Source organism: Cnephaeus nilssonii (assembly GCF_951640355.1).
Source record: "Cnephaeus nilssonii genome assembly, chromosome: 12".
Classification (NCBI taxonomy): Eukaryota; Metazoa; Chordata; class Mammalia; order Chiroptera; family Vespertilionidae; genus Cnephaeus; species Cnephaeus nilssonii.
In genome coordinates, this window is record NC_137083.1 from 71,874,202 (window position 1) to 71,894,558 (window position 20,357).

Below are 20,357 nucleotides of genomic sequence, written 5' to 3' on the forward strand. Positions count from 1 at the left end.
ACTAACATTCATCACAGGCTTGGAATCCCTGTAGCATCAGTAATTGTATTTTAAAAAATATTATAAACATGCATATGATGCACAGGAAGATGGAAAAATTTAGACTGTGACTGCATACCTTAGGTACTTCCAGCTTTTCTAATTTACAACCAGTTAAGAATCACAATTTTAAAGAAAGTATTTTAAAATAATATATGACTCACTGGTAAGTGATTTTCTACTCAAATAAATAAGAAAATTTTCATCTTAATGTCACATGGAATTTCAGTACTTTTCAATCCAAGAAAAAAAAATCAACTGAGACATGGTCATAGTTCAGGATTATATATATATTACAATTTGCCTTGTTATAATACATTTGTGGCTTCATGATAAAAATAACTCGAGAACATATGGAATTCAAGCTAATTTGCATAACTCACAAGAAAAAAGCATTATATGCATTCTGAAATAAGTTTTTCATTTAATTTTAGAATCTCAAAACAGCATTAGACCTTGGCCTTGTTTAAAAAAAAGTTTAGTTAAACACTAAGCTAGCTAAATAACCTTCTTGAAAGCTTTAAACACAATTGGTATAGAAAATGCTTTCCCTCTAATCTCAATCTTACATAATTGGAAGAGGTGAGGGGGAAAAGGTAGACAATTTCTTTAGCAGCATATATGGCTAAATCCATCAACCACCATTATTGACCCCTTTAAAAAGAACTGGCAAATATCAAAAGTTACACACACTTCATAAACCAAAAGACAATAATTTTAGGGTTATGGTAATTAAAATATTTTTGAAACACTTCAAAAACTTTAATATTAAACTAGAGGAATCATCTCTTCATTGTAAGAAAGGCATAACAGAAAGTGAAATACATTTAAACTAAACTTATTTTCAATCCTCTTTGAACAAAAGAAATTAAAAATAATGGCTGATTAGCTAAGCTTTGTGCTCTAACCAAACTAATTACAGTGATCTTTAAATGGCAACAGCCCACCTGGCTGGGTAGCTTGATCATTCTGAATAATTTTGCAATAATTTTTTAAAAACACAAAGACACTAAAATGATCCGATCATGCAATGTTCATCTTATGCATTCTGCATTTCTTTGCCAATCTTGTAGCTGAGTATCTTGTTCCAATCAATCTTAGTGCGTGTAACTGGCAACTGTCGACGTAAGGCTTTGAAAGTAGTGTCCGACATTGTCTGATAATTCTCACTGATGGCAGTCTATGAAAAAAAGTGGTTAAAGGTTTAAAGAAATTAAAGGAACAGAACAATTTATAAAACACATAGGTGTTTTAGGAAAAACCATTATTATGGCAGCTTGTTTCATTGCTTTTAAAAGTAAAAAAAAAAATCCCAATATGTTTTAAAAAGCTGTTTAAAAGCAGCTAAAAGAAAATGCTTATAATTTTGAATAATTAAATTCAAATGAAATGAAATTATAAATGAGTTAACACATCGCTTCTTGGCCTTTTGGCTAAGAGCAAGTGTATAAATGAGTTAACATTTGAGCATTCTAATTTTGGATCTATTTCCAATCAGAAACAATCATTTAAAACCTTGGCAAATTTTGAATAATACTCGAGTTTTGGCTACACTTTACAAGTTTGCCCTTGAAGTAAAAACAAACAAAAAACACACAAAAAGACTACGTCTTACTACAGTGAAACACTGAAAAAAATTCAGGCTTATGACTAAAATTAAATTTTTCAGTGCCATTATTAATAAGGAAATATAGATAAAAGAATTTTGAAGATCATACCTGGTATTCATTTTCTGCAGCTTCTACAATCTTTATAAATTCTTTTGCTGTTTGCACCTCATTCTGAATAAAAACAAAACCAAAAGTGAATAAAATATTAATTTAAAACTATACCACTATTATTTTTAAATAGGTATGGTTAAAAATGTTATAATTTAATAGATAACCAATAGAAATTGTAATAAAGGGAAAATACTGTAAGAGAATTATTCTAAGTCCAAGGGGAACTAGGAAAAAAAAAAAGGAAAAGTTTATAGAATGAGGCTGGTCTCAGAGTTTCACTGGTTAAAGAAAGAAAAATTTTAATAATACACTTTGCTGAAAAATGCAATTATAACACTTGACATGTATTCTATTAGATAATCTTTATAGGTAAGAAGTCAGATTCCTAATTAATGATATACCTAAATATCATTCTATAAATAATAATACCTTAATATATTACCAATTAGGAAGAGCATATTTTAAAGTTTAAGGTAAATTTATTGTATTGTTGAAATATATTCTGGAATTCTTTAAACTTTCTAATGCGTGGCCTTCTTTGATTTTTTTTTTTTTGCTAACAGTAATGTTAATGGAAATCTAGACTTTTGTATAGAACAGTGTTAATGTAAAATTCTCAAAATACCTTACTATATCATTCATAGTTGACCCTTGAACAACATGGGTTTGAACTGTAGGAGTCCACTTTTTTAATATTTGGATTTTTTCAATAAATACACACAGTACTGTAAGTATATTTTACTTATGATTTTCTTAATAAAATTTTTTCTCTAGCTTACTTTACTGTAAGAATACTTTATATGATATATATAATATATAAAATGTGTTAATCGACTGTTATCGGTAAGGCTTATGGTCAACAGTAGACTATTAGTGAAGTTTTGGGGGAGTCAAAAGATATATGCAGATTTTCAACTATGAAGAAAGTTGGTACCCTTAGTCCCCATATTGTTTAATTGATCCATATTGTTTAAGGATCAATTTATATATATTTACAAATATATATTTATATAATGGGTACATTTTTCTCTAAAAACAATAAAACAACAACGAAAACCTATAAGATAAAGTGAAAAACACATTCCTAAAAAAACTCAGCACAGATTGACATATTAGTTAATTTTAATTACTATAATAACCATCTCTCACACCACCACAGTCTATAATTTTTGTAGACAATGTCTTTCTCTTTTTTGTTAATCCTCATCCGAGGGTATTTTTCCATTGATTTTTAGAGAGAATGGAAGGGAGGGGGAGAGATAGAGAGAAACATCAATGGGTTGCCTCCCACATGAACCTCCACCAGGGCCAGGGATTGAGCCTGCAACAGAGATATGTGCCCTTGACCGGAATCGACCCTGGACCCTTCAGTTCATGGGCCAATGCTCTATCCACTGATCCAAACTGGGCAGAGCAACAAATGTCTTGTAAGAAGAATCTTTGCCCAATGTCAAGCTCCTCAAAGAAGATAATAACTAAATACCCTGTTTATGCATGTTCATGATATAGAACTATACCGAATATAATGTCTCATGGAGAACTAGATATTAGCAAATTTTGCAAGTAGAGTACCACTTAGCACAACACAAATGCCTCTGTGAGAATGTCACAGTAATATTATATTATTCATATCCTTGGGGCAATGAAAATTCACAAAGAAATAGATGCACATGCAATGGAAAGAATGTGTGAAAAAACTTTTCAGGGAAATAGAAAGCTGAACTTTAAAAAACTTCATTAAATTATAATCCTAATAGAAAAAAAAAAGCATACAACACAAACATAAAGGTTAAGTACAGGATCAGAGATGTAAATTTAAGAGCTAAAACTGTAAAATTCATAGAAAAAACACTCAAGGTAAATCTTCATGACTGTGGGTTAGGCAATGGTTTCTATTAATGGACCAAAAGCACAAGCAACAAAAGGAACAAATGGACTACATCAAAACTGAAATTTTGCCCAGGCCGGTGTTGCTCAATGGTTAGCGCAGTGGTCCATGGAGTGAAAGGTCATGGGTTCGATTCCTGGTCAAGGGCACGCACCTGGGTTGCAGGTCTGGAGTGGGTCAGGGCATGTGCAGGAGGCAACCAATAGATGTGCCTCTCTCACCTGGATGTTTCTCTCTTTTTCCTTTCCTCTCTCCCTCCCTTCTACTCTCTCTGAAAATCAATGGGAAAAATATATCCTTCGGTGAGGATTAACAAAACAAAACAAAATGAAATATTTTGTTCTGCAGATGATACTATCAAGAAAATGAAAAAATACATAGAATGGGAGGTAAAATTTGCAAATCATATTTCTGATACAGGATTTGTATCCAGAATATATAACCTACAACTCAACAATAAAACACAAATAACCAATTAAGAATCTGAACAGACATTTTTAATACATAAATGACCAATAAATATATGAAAAGATGCTCATTATCATTATCCATCAGGAATATGTAAATAAAAACCATGAGATACCATTTCATACTAACTAGGATGGCTATAACCAAAAAGACATAAATTTTGACGAGGATGTGGGAAAACTGGAACCCTCATATATGACTGATTGAAATGTAAAATAATGCAGCCACTGTGGAAACAGCCTGGCAGTTTTTCAAAAGGTTAATCCCCTATGACCCAGCAATTCCACTGCCACATATATACCAAAGAGAAATTATAACAAATGTCTGCACAAAAATTTTTACAAGAAAGGTCATAGCAGCAAAAAGTAGAAAACAACACAAATGTTCAGCAACTAATAAGAGAATAAAATATGGTATATGAAATATTACTTGGCAATGAAAAGGAACGAAATACTGATATTTGCTCCAACATGAATGAACCCTGAAAACATGCTAAGTGAAAAAAGTCAGTCATAAAAGACCACATATTATAGGATTCCATTTATTTGACAGGTCAAGAACAGGCAAATCCATAGTCAGAAAATCAGATTCATGGTTATCTAGCCCTGAGAGTGCTTTGATAGGGCTGGAGGGGATGAGGTAGGGGGGATGGGGAGTGATTGATAATGGGTACTGGATTTTTAGAGGACAAAAATGTTCTAAATTAGACTGTGTTGATTATTATACAATCCTGTTAACATACTAAAAAACATTGAAATTTACACTCTAACAGGGTGAATGGCACGTGAATTATATCTCAATAAAGCTGCTAAAAAGAGTTAGGGACTAATGTCCATTACTTACCATCTTTAATCTACCTGAAAACACTTTAATCTGAAGCAGAAATATTGCTTAAATGTTACTTCCAAAACTGTTCTAGTTTTACAGAAGGATTAGGTTGTTTACATTTTATTTTAGAATTAATTACTTACAGACACTGTTAGGGAATCTTGTATGTCTTTATGACTCACTAGCTGAACATTACCATCTTCATAATAATGAACCTATTGAAAAAAGAAATTGCAGAAACCATATTATAGGCAGGAACCATCATGATCCTCATGGCTTTGACAATCCCATCATTGTATGTGACTATCAATTTAAGCTGTAACCTAAACTTCTCTGGTGAACTCCTGACCTTTCAAACCCCAGCAACACTTCCTGCCCTCAGTCTAGTGAGAACACTAGTTAGCAGTTCCTGCAATCACTCAGGCAAGCCCTCCACTGTTCTGACTGCTGGGCATTTTTACCTCATAAATATTCTGATAGCTAAACTCAAGGTTTCCAAAAGTGAGCTCACAATACTACCCCCCAACATTGCTCCTCTTTTGTGTATTTCTACCAATAATTTAATTCCTCAAATTCAAAGACATTAGTTTATTAACAAAACATTAATTGAGTGATTACTATATATGCCTCCTATTAAGAAGGTTCTAGGGACACATAACTTTAAAAAAAAATAGTCCCTGACCTCAGATTTCAACACAACATATCAGGTATGTAAAAAGTAAATTAGAAATACTCCAGATTCTCTCTAAGCATTAAAAAAAAAAAAAAAAAAGGATTTCAGAAAAAGGTAACACTGCACTTGTGTTTAGCAAAATGACTGACAAATCAGGGAAAATAAGGAAACCAATCTTCGAGAACAGCATACTTTACTAGGTGAACTGGTTAATAATATCGGATTTTGTAATCAAAGAAAACATGTTAATTTCAAGAGAAACATCAAAAGTGCTTTATTCAAAGTAATGTCTATCGCTAGCTACACATTTCCCTATCTTTCCGGTAATTTGTGGATACCGCCCCTATAGAACTTTTCTTGTTTTGAGGCAAACCAGTCAGAGACCCAATTTTCCACTTCTTCATATGTTTTGAAGTGCTGCTCAGAAAGTGCATGTGCCAACGATCGGAACAAGTGGTTATCTGAAGGAGCAAGGTCTGATGAATACAGCGGGTGGGTTAATACTTCCCAGGCAAGATCTTTCAACGTGTCTTTAACTGGTTTTTAAGTGTGTGATGGTGCGTCATCATGAAGCAAAATTACTTTGCTGTGTCTTCTGGCACATTCTGGTTGTTTCACGATCAAAGCGTGGTCCAAATTGATTATTTGTTGTCAGTAGCAATCAGTATTAACGGTTTCACCTGGTTTTAGAAGCTCCTAATGCACCACACCTTCCTGATCCCACCAAACGCAGAGCATTGTCTTTTTTCTGAAGCGATTTGGCCTTACAGTCGATGTTGATGGTTGACCTGGATCAACCCATGATTTTGTGCATTTGGGATTCTCAAAATAAATCCACTTTTCACCGCCAGTCACAATTCGATGCAAAAAAGACTTTCTTTTGTGCCGTTGAAGCAACATTTTACTGATGACTTTTCAGTTTTCCATTTGTCTTTCATTCAGTTGATGTGGCACCCATTTTCCTTCCTTTAAAATCTTTCCCATTGCTTGTAAACGATTGGTAATTGTTTGCTGAGCAACGTTTAATCTTTCTGCAAGTTGTTTTTGAGTTTGACACGCATCTTCATCCAATAATGCTTGTAACTGTTGGTCTTCCAACTTTTTCGGTTGACCTGGACACCTTTGTCTTTCACATTGAAATCATCACTTTTAAAGCATTTAAGTCAGCGTTCACAAGTATCTTGAGATGGAGCCATGTTCACTATAAGCTTCCCAAAGTATTCAGCAGCACTTTTCTTCAAAATAAAGTAATGAATTAAAACTTCCCACAAATGCTCCTTTTTTGGCACGAAATTCGACATTTTTAAGTGTAAAAATATCTATGATGTTAACGCCTTCAGCAAATTTGACATATGAAGTTTTGAAGCTTGTTGTCAATACAACAAAGTAGCATACATATCAAATCGCATATATATTAACATATGTGTAACTTCATCTATTGAAAAAAATCCGATTAACCGGTACACCTAGTATATAGGAAGGCTTGGAGGTACTTATGGATAGAATGTGTGTGAAGTCAGGGAGGGAGAGGAGTGGCTGGAGAGATATATATCAGTAGGGAACAAGTCAACTTTGGGCCTTAAACGCCACATAAAAATGTCTAGACTACCTAGTAGGTGAGAGTATACTGCTAAAATGTTTGTAAGCAAGCAAGTAACATATCCAGATTTAAATTTCAAAAATCATCGCTTTTGATGGCAGTGTGAAAAATAGATTAGGGAATGGCAAAAGGTCCAGCAATTCAGCAAAATAAAAAGAAAATGCTTATATGAGCAAATTATTTAAAGAAGAGACCAAGTGTTAGCACCTAATTTTAATTGTGTTTTGAGAATCTGTCAGTTATCCTTGCAGATTCTTGATGACTATAGAGAATGCATTATAACATTATTTAAAAGATGAAATTAGCACTACTTATTTTTCCATTTTCCTCAACATAAGGAAGAAGAAGTGGGTTATTTTATATTATAAAAATGTAAACTTATGAATCATTGTTTTTATATTCAGAGATCACTAAACAAATTCTTTTTATTTCATACCTGAATTTTCAAGATGCCAACCACTTGAGTGGTTGAAGGAGTGATTGTAAACTTCCACTCTGACCTCCAACGACCATTCCTTAAAAATAAAAACAGCAGCTGTAAATAGGTAGGGAAAATAAATTTTGAGTGACAGATTTAAATTGAATGTTACAGCCTGGCTAGCATGGGTCAGTGGTTGAGCATTAACCTATGAACCAGGGGGTCACGGTTTGATTTCTTGGGCTCGATCCCCAGTATTGGGGCATGCAGGGAGCAGCTGTTCAATGATTCTCTCTCATCATTGAAATTTCTATCTCTCTCTCCCTTCCTCTCTGAAATCTATTTAAAACCACTTTTTAAAAATTTAATGTTATAGTATGAGAGAATGTGGGGGATGAATGCTGGATATTCATTAAACTAAAACATATAAGCTACTTTTAGAGAAAATTTTAAGCTACTTCTTCAATAGACTCACGTTTTAATTAAGAATAAATGTTCAGATTATCAGGAGCTTTTGCAAATCAATACAGTTTAACATCCACTGAGTGATATAAAGTACCAAATAATTTAAAAAGAAAGGATAGTAGTACAACATTTTTTTTTTTTTAAGCAAGAGAGGGAGAGGGAGAGGGAGAGGGACAAGAAAGGAGAGCAAAACATCGATCACCTGCCTCCTGCACACCCCCTACTGGGGATCAAGTCTGTAATCTGGGCATGTGCCCTGACTAGCAGCAACCTTTCGTGGCATGGGATGATACCCAACCAACGGAACCACACTGGCCAGGGCAGTAATACAACATTCTTAAGGGGGTTTTGATATCTGGAAAGAGAAGGGCTATAAAGAATTATATTTCTTTGCACCTAATATTTATATTTTAATGAGATTCTTGTGATATGTGGTGTTTAAAACTTTGGAATATCATATATAAAATTTGTCTTTTCCAAAAATTGGAAATCATTTTTAACTTCAATGATACAGTAGTCTTAGTGGTAGTTTAGGGAAAAAATTCATCAGATATGTAAAGTAAAATAGTGAGAACAGAAAACTAAAGGACAGACATTATCTTCATTTTACATATGCTAGAGTTCAAATAAATTATATTTTTGAAAACTAATTAGTAAATTGACTATAACATACTTTAAGGTAATATACTTTAAGGTAAAACTTAGTAGCAAGAATTTTCTTGTAAGTAATTGAATTTCAACAAGATTGATTTTATTAACATACTAGAGGCCCGGTGCACGAAATTCATGCATGGGGGTGTGTCCCTCAGCCCAGCCTGAACCCTCTCCAATCTAGGACCCCTCAAGGGATGTCTGACTGCCCATTTAGGCCCGATCCCTGGTAGGATCGGGCCTAAATGGGCAGTCAAACATCCCTCTCACAATACAGGACTGCTGGCTCCCAACTGCTTGCCTACCTGCCTTCCTGATTGCCCCTAACCACTTCTGCCTGCCAGCCCGATCACACCCTAACCACTCCCCTGGCAGCCTGATTGTCCCTAACTGCTCCCCTCCCAGCCTGTTTGCCCCTAACTACCCTCCCCTGCATGCCTGGTCACCCATAACTGCCCTCCACTGAAGGCCTGGTTACCCCTAACTGCCCTCCCCTGCAGGCCTGGTCCCCCCAAACTGCTCTCCCCTGCAGGCCTGGGTCCCCCCCAACTGCCCTTCCCTGCAGGCCCAGTCACCCCCAACTTCCCTCCTCTGCCGGCCTGGTCACCCATAACTGCCCTCCCCTGCAGGCTTGATCGCCCCCAACTGCCCTCCCTTGCAGGCCTGGTCCCTCCCAACTGCCCTCCCCTGCTGGCCATCTTGTGTCCACATAGGGACAGCCATCTTTGACCACATGGGGACAGACATCTTGTGTGTTGGAGCGATGGTCAATTTGCATATTACTCTTTTATTAGATAGGATCCTAACAAATAGTATAAATTAATAGTGATTTTATGCAGATTTATTTATTTAGGATACTGGTAGATTAATGCCACAGGTTTTTAAGACTGAAATGAAGAAATTTTTTTTTTTTTTAATTTGTCTGTATTTGCCACAACCTTTTAAAGCACAATGTGACTCGAGCACATTTCTATTCACAAAACTTGCTTTCAGTTACTTTCAAATGGCTTTACAACATGCCTAGGTCGGCTTATAATTCTGCTACACTAAACTTCTTTTCTTTGGAGTCAGGCCCTATGGATAATTACTCCCATCAAGTTGGTCAGCTTATCATACTAATTTCTAGAGGCTGTAAATGCAGTTGATAACTACAGGGGATGCTAGGCTTAAAAAGTAGATCCTAGGGGATGAAAGTTGTCTTAACCATGTATCTCAGAACACTTTAGCAACAAAAGATTTGGTCTACTTAGGAATCTGCTTGAGAGGTAACACTTAGACCACAAAGCTAACATTAGGCTACACGTATCTTACAACAAACATAACCCCATTCTGTTAAAACAGGCCAACATGGAACTAGAAAAGAAAAACGAGCTCTTCTTTAGGTGCCTGTAGTATCACAGTCTCATACACTTAGAGGCAGAAAGAAACCTGGTCTTCCCTTTAAGTAGTTGTCATGCCATACATATTCTTAAAATGTTAACAAAAAATTTTTAAAAGTCCTTGAAAATATAAAAATGAAGAAATCTTTAAGTGACTGTAGCTAGTTTACATGTGAAATTGATTTTCCTTCAGGGATAATGTATTTGCATTCCTTCAAATGTTCTTGGTTAACTTTGTAACCTTGCATTTATTTCTGAGATGGTTAAATAGTGGAGCAAGTTTGGGACACAGACCAAACTGGTTCATAGGGGTTACTAATACCTTTAGGAGCACCACCAGCCAACCTGGCTAACAAATCAGAGTAATATATTTAAAAGGTTGATGTTATGACCATACTTACTCTGATGAGCATAGTATGAATTAACTAAAAAGGGGGATAATAAAGATAAAGACTTCATTTAATTCTAAATTTATAAAGTCTTAGAGAGCTTCAAAAAATTTTTAACAGGAAGTATCTCAGAAAGTATTATTTAAGATTAAAAAGGCCTACCAACTTGTCAAAGATAAAAGATTGACATGGCAAGTCAGTGCTTTGGGGGACTAGACTTTTACAGTAAGTAATCAAATGACTTGTAAAAAAATTATAAGGCATGATTGTAATTTGCTCCACTGTATAAAATATGCCATTACTTCCTCACATTGGCTAACTGAGGACAAGGCAATCCACATGAAAATATCTACTTCAGAGTCCCTAAACTTCACACACACAAAAAAAATCCTAATTCTTCACCTCTGCTCTCCTCCCTCATATAGGTCTCATTCAGAAACAACCCCTTCTCAGAATGAGCATATAGGCCTCCAACTGGTCTGCTCAAAGGCACACATGTTCCCTAGGATGCTGCTTGCTACTCTCCAAAAACACTGGACACTCTCCCACACTCTTTTCACTGCCAATGGGTTTATTACTACCTTTAAATAATTAGGCTGATTATAGAGCACTGTTTTTGTATCAAAAGGCTGAAGGTTTTCCCCCCAATTTTATTTTGTATTGGTTTCAGGTGTACAGCTTAGTGGTTAGACAATCATATACGTTACAAAATGTTCCTCTCAGTATTTCCAGTACCCCAACTGGTTCCATAGTTATCACAATACTAATACTATTTATTATATTCCCTATGCTTTACTAACAACCCCGTGACTATTGTGTAACTACCAATTTGTATTTGTTAATTCCTTCCCCTCTCTCACTCAGTCCTCCAAGCCTCTCCCTTCTGACAACCACCAGTTTGCTCTCTGCATCTATGAGTCCATTTCCATTTTATTTTGTTCTTCGGATTCCATATACAAGTGAAATCATAGGCATTTGTTTTTCTCTGACTGCCATTGTGCTGAGCATAATACCCTCTACATGCACCCATGCTGTTGCAAACGGTAAGATTTCATTCTTTTTATGGCTGAGTAATATTCCCTTGTATATATGTACCACTTCTTCTTTATCCAATCATCTGCTGATGGGCACCTGAATTGCCTCCATATCTTAACTGTTGTAAATAATGCTGCAATAAACATAGGGATGCATATATTCTTTCAAATTAGTGTTTTGGGTTTTTTAGATATACCAGAGGTCCAGTGCATGATATTCGTGCACGTGTGTGTGTGTGTGTGTGTGTGTGTGTGTGTGTGTGTGTGTGTCCCTCAGCCCGGCCTGCACCCTCTCCAATCTGGGACCCTTTGAGGGATGTCTGACTGCCCATTTAGGGCAGTTGGACATCCCTCTCACAATCCAGGACTGCTGGCTCCCAACTGCTCGCCTGCCTGCCTTCCTGATTGCCCCTAACCACTTCTGCCTGCCAGCCTGATCACCCCCTAATCATTCCCCTGCTAGCCCGATTGATGCCTAACTGCTCCCCTGCCAGCCTGTTTGCCCCTAACTGTCCTCCCCTGCAGGCCTGGTCCCCCCCAACTGCTCTCCCCTGCAGGCCCGGTCGCCCCCAACTTCCCTCCTCTGCAAGCCTGGTCACCCCTAACTGCCCTCCCTGCAGGCTTGATCGCCCCCAACTGCCCTCCCTTGCAGGCCTAGTCCCTCCCAACTGCCCTCCCCTGCTGGCCTGATCGCCCACAACTGCCCTCCCCTGCTGGCCATCTTGTGTCCACATGGGGGCAGCCATCTTATGTGTTGGAGTGATGGTCAATTTGCATATTACTCTTTTATTAGATAGGATACCCAGAAGTGGAATCTCTGGGTGATAAAAAGACTGAAGTTTTATATTATGTTTAGATTGCTCTTAGTCAATCATACAAGCAAGGTATAGGACCACTCAATAAAGAACCTTTTACAAAGAATATAAATAATGTCAAAATTCTCCAATGCACCAAAATTTTAACTTACCAAAAGTTTTTTGCTTGGAACTGATGGCTTTCTATGCATGCAATAATGGTTTGCTGTCCATCTATTTTTTTACCATATACCTTGATGGCAAAGAAAACAAACATAAGAGTGAATTTAGGGCCACAGAAAGTTCAACTTTAAACATCTACAAGATACTAAAAAATGTGTCTTTGGCAGGAACATATAATACTCAAATATGAACACTTAATCACAGAGTCTTTGTGGATCACAAAAGAACTCACAATTAATAACATTGCAATTTAATGAGTTAAAACTGATTGTACTCTAAAGTAGTCATAAATATTCTAGATATACCATATTTTTCATTCCAAACACAAGTATCAGGAGAAGCATGAACATGCAGATATCAATCTGGCTGTTTCCATGCAAATAAAAACTAGACCTAAATTGTGATTATCATGTTTGTTTACTTCACAATCTCAGGGATTACAATTTCTCTAGTCATTTAAAAAAGTATCCAGGAAGAGATGAGAAATTTACTTATAACTAAGGAAGACTGTTAAGAGCCTATGATGGTATGAAGATGTTATTTTACCTCTTCCCTACTGCTTTAGAAGTAATGTTTAAATCGTGCTTTTCAATCCCCCGGGACAAGTGAGGACTCTAATTCAACTCTCTCAAATTAAATTTAACCACCTTATTTTTGAGTTGTTCTTCCAAAATAATTCTAATCTACAAGGTTATGATTCAAAAAACGTAGGCTATATTTCTCAAATAATTATTGAGCACTATAAACGTAAGGGGACCATATGAATTTTTGTCTTAACCAGGAAACTTCTGAGAGTGAAACAGAGTTCTCTTGGTAATATTAATAATTATGTTGGGACAGCAGGTATAAACCAAGATACATGGTCACCTTAGGTTGGGGAGACAGGCAGAGGCCAGATCCATAGGGCCTTGAAAGCCATGTTCAGAAGCACAGATTCTATCCTTAGTGCAATGGAAAATCGATGATTTTAAATAGGGAATTTTCATGATCTGACTGGCATTTCAAAAGATCACTCTGGCTATGGAAATTACAGAAGCACAAACTCACTGTGGAGGACTAAAAAGCCTATCTGGGTACAAACAATCTTATGAAAAGAGAAAAAAAAAAAAAAGCCCTCCTACTTTCTAACTTATTTCATCATGAAAATATAAAGATAGCTTAAACATCTGAAAGGACATTATAAAACATAATTATTTTAAAAAACATGAGGACATAATTCCACTTCCAAATAATTTTATTTGTTGTAAGATCTCATAACTTTTATTGAGATGAATCATGAACATGAGATTAAAGAATCTCATCATAATTGTGCTCCTCTAATCAATATATGGGAATTCCTACTTGAATTTAATTCAAGGCACAGCATTTTTCCACTCTGGGCTATCATAATATACTAGAGGCCCGTTGCACCAAGATTCGTGCAATAGGCCTTCCTTCCCCTGGCTGCCGGCACCGGTTTTCCTCAGGCACCTGGGACCCAGGCCTTCGCTCCAGCTGCAGTGGAGAAGCCAAGCCTCGAGGCTAGGCCTCTCCGCTCCGGCTGCAGTGAGGCTTGGTTGCAGCAGAGAAGCCAAGCCTCTTCATTCTTCAGTCGTCTTCAGTCTTCGCTTGGGCCGGAGTCTTTAGTCTTCGCTCCGTGCCTGTGTATGCAAATTAACCCGCCATCTTTGTTGGGTTAATTTGCATATATGCTCCTGATTGGCTGGTGGGCGTCGTAGAGGTATGGTCAATTTGTATCTTTCTCTTTTATTAGTGTAGATTTACTATTTAGAATTTCTTTTTTTAAAAAAAATATTTTATTGATTTTTTTAAAGAGAGGAAGGGAGAGGAATAGGGAGTTAGAAACATTGATGGGAGAGAAACATCGATCAGCTGCCTCCTGCATACTTCCCACTGGGGATGTGCCCACAACCAAGGTACATGCCCTTGACCAGAATCGAACCTGGGACCCTTCAGTCTGCAGGCTGATGCTCTATCCACTGAGCCAAACTGGTTAGGGCACTATTTAGAATTTCTTGATTAAAAAAAATAGTGAACATTCTTGAAAATATTTACTTCAAGAAAAGAAAAGAATGACAAGTTCTATAAGTTACTGTAAAATTCAAGAGACCATAAAAACACTGTCAGAAGACAAAAGAAAAAGGTGACTTTCACTGATGACTTACAGTGCAGACCCCATTTGGATAATGTTCTTTTACATAAGCTCGCAGAGCAGTTTCTACTGAAGTTCTCCATGATTCAATTGCATTCTCTGCTTCATACGGTCTTGGATCAGTCGCTTCCTTTCTTAAGTGATCAAATTTGAAACAGATTCTATTTTTTGGATCCAAAAACTTTCCATTTCCCACGTCGCCATGTTCTGTTATCAATACCTTCAATGATACAATAAATATTGGGAAAAAAGTATTTAGCATTTAAGGGGTTAATGGGAAAAAAAGGGGACATCTGTAATACTTTCAACAATAAAAATAAATTTTTAAAAATACTATTTAAGTACTGACATATATTAATATACATTCACTTAAGCTTTTTCCCTTAAAACTATAAGATAGATCTACTCCAAACAACTGATTTAACTACATGGCACAACTACTTCAAATGAGTAGACTTTTATAAAGACAATGAGGCTACTCTCATTCATCTTGGATCAGTGAATCTGATTTAATAACTTCTAGCTCCAGTAAAAAAAAAAAAAAAAAGTATTCTTCTAATACACTGTTGGAGTCAGGTTCTTTTCAGATCCATGAACAGCTTACTATTTCTGTTATCATTCTCCAGTTCCTCAAATCTAAGGAAGTGATAATAAGTAACCTTTGATGAGGATATTTACAAGAATGTTTTTAATCCAGTGAAACTCCTCTTCAGTGTGTCCTACATTGTTGTTGGGCCACAATCTCATCTACTGTGAAGTGCCTCCCTCTTGTTTCTATACACTAATCATTGACAGTTGTTTTCAATCGACTCCAAATTTTTGAATTGTATTTTATTTATCTACATTTATATTACATATGCATAAATGAGACATTTTCTGCTTTATTTAAAAAATTTCCCTCACAAGTCTCCAAATTTTTGACTTCTTATCTACATCAGGACTTCCCCATCTCTCTGATATAAATCATGAAAACATAGAATGTATCCTTCTAAATTTCATTCAGCCATATAGTATATAGATAAATATATACATATCTATATATACATACAAATGCATACAGGGTTTTCTTTGGTCACTGTTTTATATGAATAGAATAAAAATGCATGTTCACACACATTTTTCTGCATCTGACTTTATTCAACATCACTACCTTATGGAAATTCTTCAAAGTCAACTGGTATACCTCACCATTCTTTTTAATGGTTGCATAATATCCCATTATGTGGATATAACAATTTATTCTGCCATTCTACTATTAATGGGCCAAGTCTTTATTTCCAAGCTGTTTTCTTTTTTGGGGGAAGTGAGGGGACATTAAAAATCTTGAAATAAGTATTACTGTACATATATTTTCACACTGATATTTTTACTTCCACTGGATGCTTCTATTTCTCTTGGATAGATCCCCAACAGTGGGAATAGAGTTAAAGGTTGTTTGTGTTGTTTTTTTTTTAAATGACTGTAATAAACCACATTTTTATGAATAATACTAGAGGCCCGGTGCATGAAATTCGTGCATGGGGGTGTGTGTCCCTCAGCCCACCTTGCACCCTCTTCAATCTGGGACCCCTTGAGGGATGTCCGACTGCCCGTTTAGGCCTGATCTCACCACCAGGATCGGGCCTAAACAGGCAGTCGGACATCCCTCTCACAATCCAGGACTGCTGGCTCCCAACTGCTCGCCTGCCTGCCTTCCTGATTGCCCCTAACCGTTTCTGCCTGCCAGCCTGATTGATGCCTAACTGCTCTCCTGCCAGTCTGATTGCCCCTAACTGCCCTCCCCTGAAGACCTGGTCACCCCTAACTCCCCTCCCCTGCAGGCCTGGTCACCCCTTAACTGCCCTTCCCTGCATGCCTGGTCCTCCCCCCCCCCGCCCCCCACCCAACTACCTTCCCCTGCATGCCTTGTCCCCCGCAACAGTCCTTCCCTGCAGGCCTGGTCGCCCCCAACTTCCCTCCTCTGCCAGCCTGGTCACCCCTAACTGCCCTCCCCTGCAGGCTTGATAGCCCCCAACTGCACTACCTTGCAGGCCTGGTCCCTCCCAACTACCCTCCCCTGCTGGCCTAATTGCCCACAACTGCCCTCTCTTGCAGGCCTGGTCCCTCCCAACAGCCCTCCCCTGCTGGCCATCTCATGTCCACATGGGGGCAGCCATCTTGTGTGTTGGAGTGATGGTCAATTTGCATATTACTCTTTTATTAGATAGGATATGAGATATGTTTCCCTTCATATTATCATAATCGGTGGGCATACAGTTTTTATTTTTCAGTTTGATGGGTAGAAAATATATCTCATTACTTTATTTCTTTGACTCCTGACAGGTCTAGACATCTTTTGACATTTAGTGGGGCCATTTGCTCTTCTGTAAGCAAATATCCTTTAATATTTTTCTTCTTTTTTCTTACTAATTTATAGATGTGCTTTTTTAAAGGCATCTGTTTCATTCTACGGTTAAAATAATTATTATCAGCAAAATGCCCTTCTCTTTTATAGTTTCTGGGTTTCCAGTCTTATTTAAGACTGGAGGTGGGGGTCCCTCAGCCTGGCCTGCGCCCTCTTGCAGTCCAGGATCCCGAGGGGTCCTTAGTGCTGCTGCAGAGGCGGGAGAGGCTCCTGCCACCGCCGCTGAGCTTGCCAGCGGTGAGCCCAGCTTCTGGATGAGTGGCGCTACCCCTGTGGGAGCGCAATGACCACGAGGGGGCAGCTCCTGCATTGAGCATCTGCCCCCTGGTGGTCAGTGCACGTCATAGCAATTGGTGGTTCCACCATTTGATCAATTTGCACATTAGGGTTTTATTATATAGAATGGATGGTCTTCCCTGTCCCTATCTTGAACATGTTTTTAAAATTTTATTCACTTTACACATTAAAAGCTTTTTTCTTTTAATCTTTTTGTTTGTTTCTTCCTTAATCCTCACCTGAGGATGTATATATATATTTTCCCATTGATTTCTTAGAGAGAGGGTGGGAGAGAAAGGAAAAGACAGAGAGAAATATCTGTGTAAGAGAAACACACCTATTGGTTGCCTCCTGCATGCGCACTGACCAGGGCATGGGCTGGGGAGGATCTTGCAATCAAGGTACATGCCCTTGACTGGAATTGAACCTAGGAACTTTTGGTCCGCAGGCCTACGCTCTATCCACTGAGCAAAACTGGCTAGGGCTTCTTTTAACCTTCATCTGAGGATATGTTTATTGATTTTTTAGAGAGAGAGAAAAGGGGAAAGGGGGAGAAAAAGAGAAAACATCGATCTCTTGCCTTCCGGGGATTGAATCCACAACCTAGATATATGCCCAAACTGGGAATCGAACCTGCAACCTTTTGGTGTACGGGATGACTCTCCAAGCAACTGAGCCACCCAACCTGTGCCATTTTATAAATTCTAAATTCAGATGAAATTTATTTCTGTATATTGCATGAGACAGAGATTCAACTTAACTGTTTCTTGATAGAAACCAGTTGTGCTAATATCTTTTATTATATGTCTAAATTATAATCTTGTCACATACAGAAATTTTCACCAATTTTGGGACTAAATCATGGTTCTATATGCTGCTCTACTGATTTGTCTATTCAATACAATACCAACCTAATTTAACTTTATATTGGTTGTAAAGGTTCTTGTGCTATCTGTATCTAGTAAGGCAATTCTTACTGTTCTTACATTTTTCTAAGCATGTATTTTTTCACATAAACCTTATAAAAATTCTGACTAATTAAAAAACTATCAGGATTGTAATCAAGCTACATTAAATTCATATTAATTTTTAAATAATTTAACTTTTGTGTGGCTGATGTGGCTTAGTGGTTGAGCATTGACCCATGAACCAGGAGCTCAAGGTTCAATTCCCGGTCAGGGCACATACCCAGGTTTCGGGCTTAATTCCCAGTAGGGGGCGTGCAGAAGGCAGCTGATTGATGATTCTCCCATCATTGATGTTTCTATCTCTCCTTTTCCCTTCCTCTCTCTGAAATCAGTTAAGATGTTTCAAAAATAATTTAACTTTCTACCTCAAAATGAAATGTGGTGTGGTTTTCCACTGTTCAGATCATGTTTTATGTGTTTCAAGAAGACAACCACCATTTTCTTCAAAATCCTATTTCTTTCTTGTCAATGTTTTTCCTAGGTTAATGTCTAATTTCATTGCTATTTAAAATGGAATTCCGCCTCCTCCAACCATTTCTAGTTTAAAGTACTTACTTGCTACAAGAGAGGAAAGCTAATGAGTTTTGTATTCTTACCTTAACTTCATCTTATGGAATTCTTTTAAGTCTAGTGGGTTGTTTTGTGTGTTTTTTTTTTTTTTTTTTTTTGCTTGGGAGGTTAATTTTACTCAAATCTCTCAGTATTTCCAAATATATAAATTTTATCACCTATGAGTTTTTCTCTTCTTTTCTAAAGCTTTTAAAAGTTCTCGTTTTTGCCGAAACCTGTTTGGCTCAGTGGATAGAGCGTCGGCCTGCGGACTGAAAGGTCCCAGGTTCGATTCCGGTCAAGGGCATGTACCTTGGTTGCGGGCACATCCCCAGTAGGGGGTGTGCAAGAGGCAGCTGATCGATGTTTCTCTCTCTTCGATGTTTCTAACTCTCTATCCCTCTCTCTTCCTCTCTGTAAAAAATCAATAAAATATATTTAAAAAAAAAAGTAAAAAAAAAAGTTCTCGTTTTCTTGTCATATTTGCTACACCTCCATTTTATAATAATAATAATAATAATAATAATAATAATAATAGATATATCTGGCTAACTTTTCTATTAAATAAAGTTATCTGTGTTTATAGTTTACTAGAGGCCCAGTGCACGAAATTCGTGCACGGAGTGGGGTTGTCCCTCAGCCCAGCCTGTACCCTCTCCAATCTGGGACCCCTCAAGGGAGTCCGACTGCCCGTTTAGGCCCGATCCCTGGGATCGGGCCTAAACGGGCAGTCGGACATCCCTCTCACAATCCAGGACTGCTGGCTCCCAATTGCTTGCCTGCCTGCCTTCCTGATTGCCCCTAACCGCTTCTGCCTGCCAGCCTGATCACCCCCTAACCACTCCCATGCCAGCCTGTTTGCCCCCAACTTCCCTCCTCTGCCAGCCTGGTCACCCCTAACTGCCCTCTCCTGCAAGGTTGATCACCTCCAACTGCCCTCCCTTGCAGGCTTGGTCCCTCTCAACTGCCCTCCCTTGCAGGCCAGGTGCCTCCCAACTGCCCTCCCCTGCTGGCCATCTTGTGGTGGCCATCCTGTGTCCACATGGGGGCAGGATCTTTGACCACATGGGGGCAGCTATATTGTGTGTTGCAGTGATGATCAATCTGCATAGTACTCTTTTATTAGATAGGATAGAGGCCTGGTACAGGGGTGGGGGCCAGCTGGTTTGCCCTGAAGGGTGTCCCTGATCAGGATGGGGTACCCTTGAGGCGTGGGGTGGCCTGAGCGAGGGGCCTGTGGTGGTTTGCAGGCCGGCCACGCACCCTGGCAACGCAAGCGGAGGCCCTGGTATCTGGAATTTATTTTCCTTCTACAATTGAAACTTTGTAGCCTGGAGCAGAGCCAAGCCTGGGGCTCCCTCCGAGGCCCGAAGCCATTTGTGTTGGGGTTATAATTGAAACTTTGTTGCCTTAAGCGGGTGGGTCTGGCCAGGGTGTGTGGAAAGCTTTGCTTTCCCTGTTGCCGGCAGCAACCCTGG

The 20,357-nt window shown here is 38.0% G+C and overlaps 1 protein-coding gene across 3 annotated transcripts in view; it reads right to left on the minus strand.

The window, feature by feature from the left end:
• Window positions 1-308: 308 nt before the first annotated feature.
• CAPZA2 (capping actin protein of muscle Z-line subunit alpha 2) overlaps window positions 309-20,357 on the minus strand; it is a 68,797-nt gene continuing 48,748 nt past the window's right edge. For all 3 annotated transcript variants that reach the window (XM_079786010.1, XM_079786009.1, XM_079786011.1), the window contains 6 exons: window positions 14,696-14,902; window positions 12,521-12,600; window positions 7,654-7,732; window positions 5,088-5,159; window positions 1,758-1,820; window positions 309-1,219 (listed from right to left, as the gene is read on the minus strand). In XM_079786010.1, coding sequence (XP_079642136.1) covers window positions 1,079-1,219; window positions 1,758-1,820; window positions 5,088-5,159; window positions 7,654-7,732; window positions 12,521-12,600; window positions 14,696-14,902 — 642 coding nt within the window. In that variant the 3' untranslated portion in view covers window positions 309-1,078. The remainder of the gene's footprint in view (window positions 1,220-1,757; window positions 1,821-5,087; window positions 5,160-7,653; window positions 7,733-12,520; window positions 12,601-14,695; window positions 14,903-20,357) is intronic.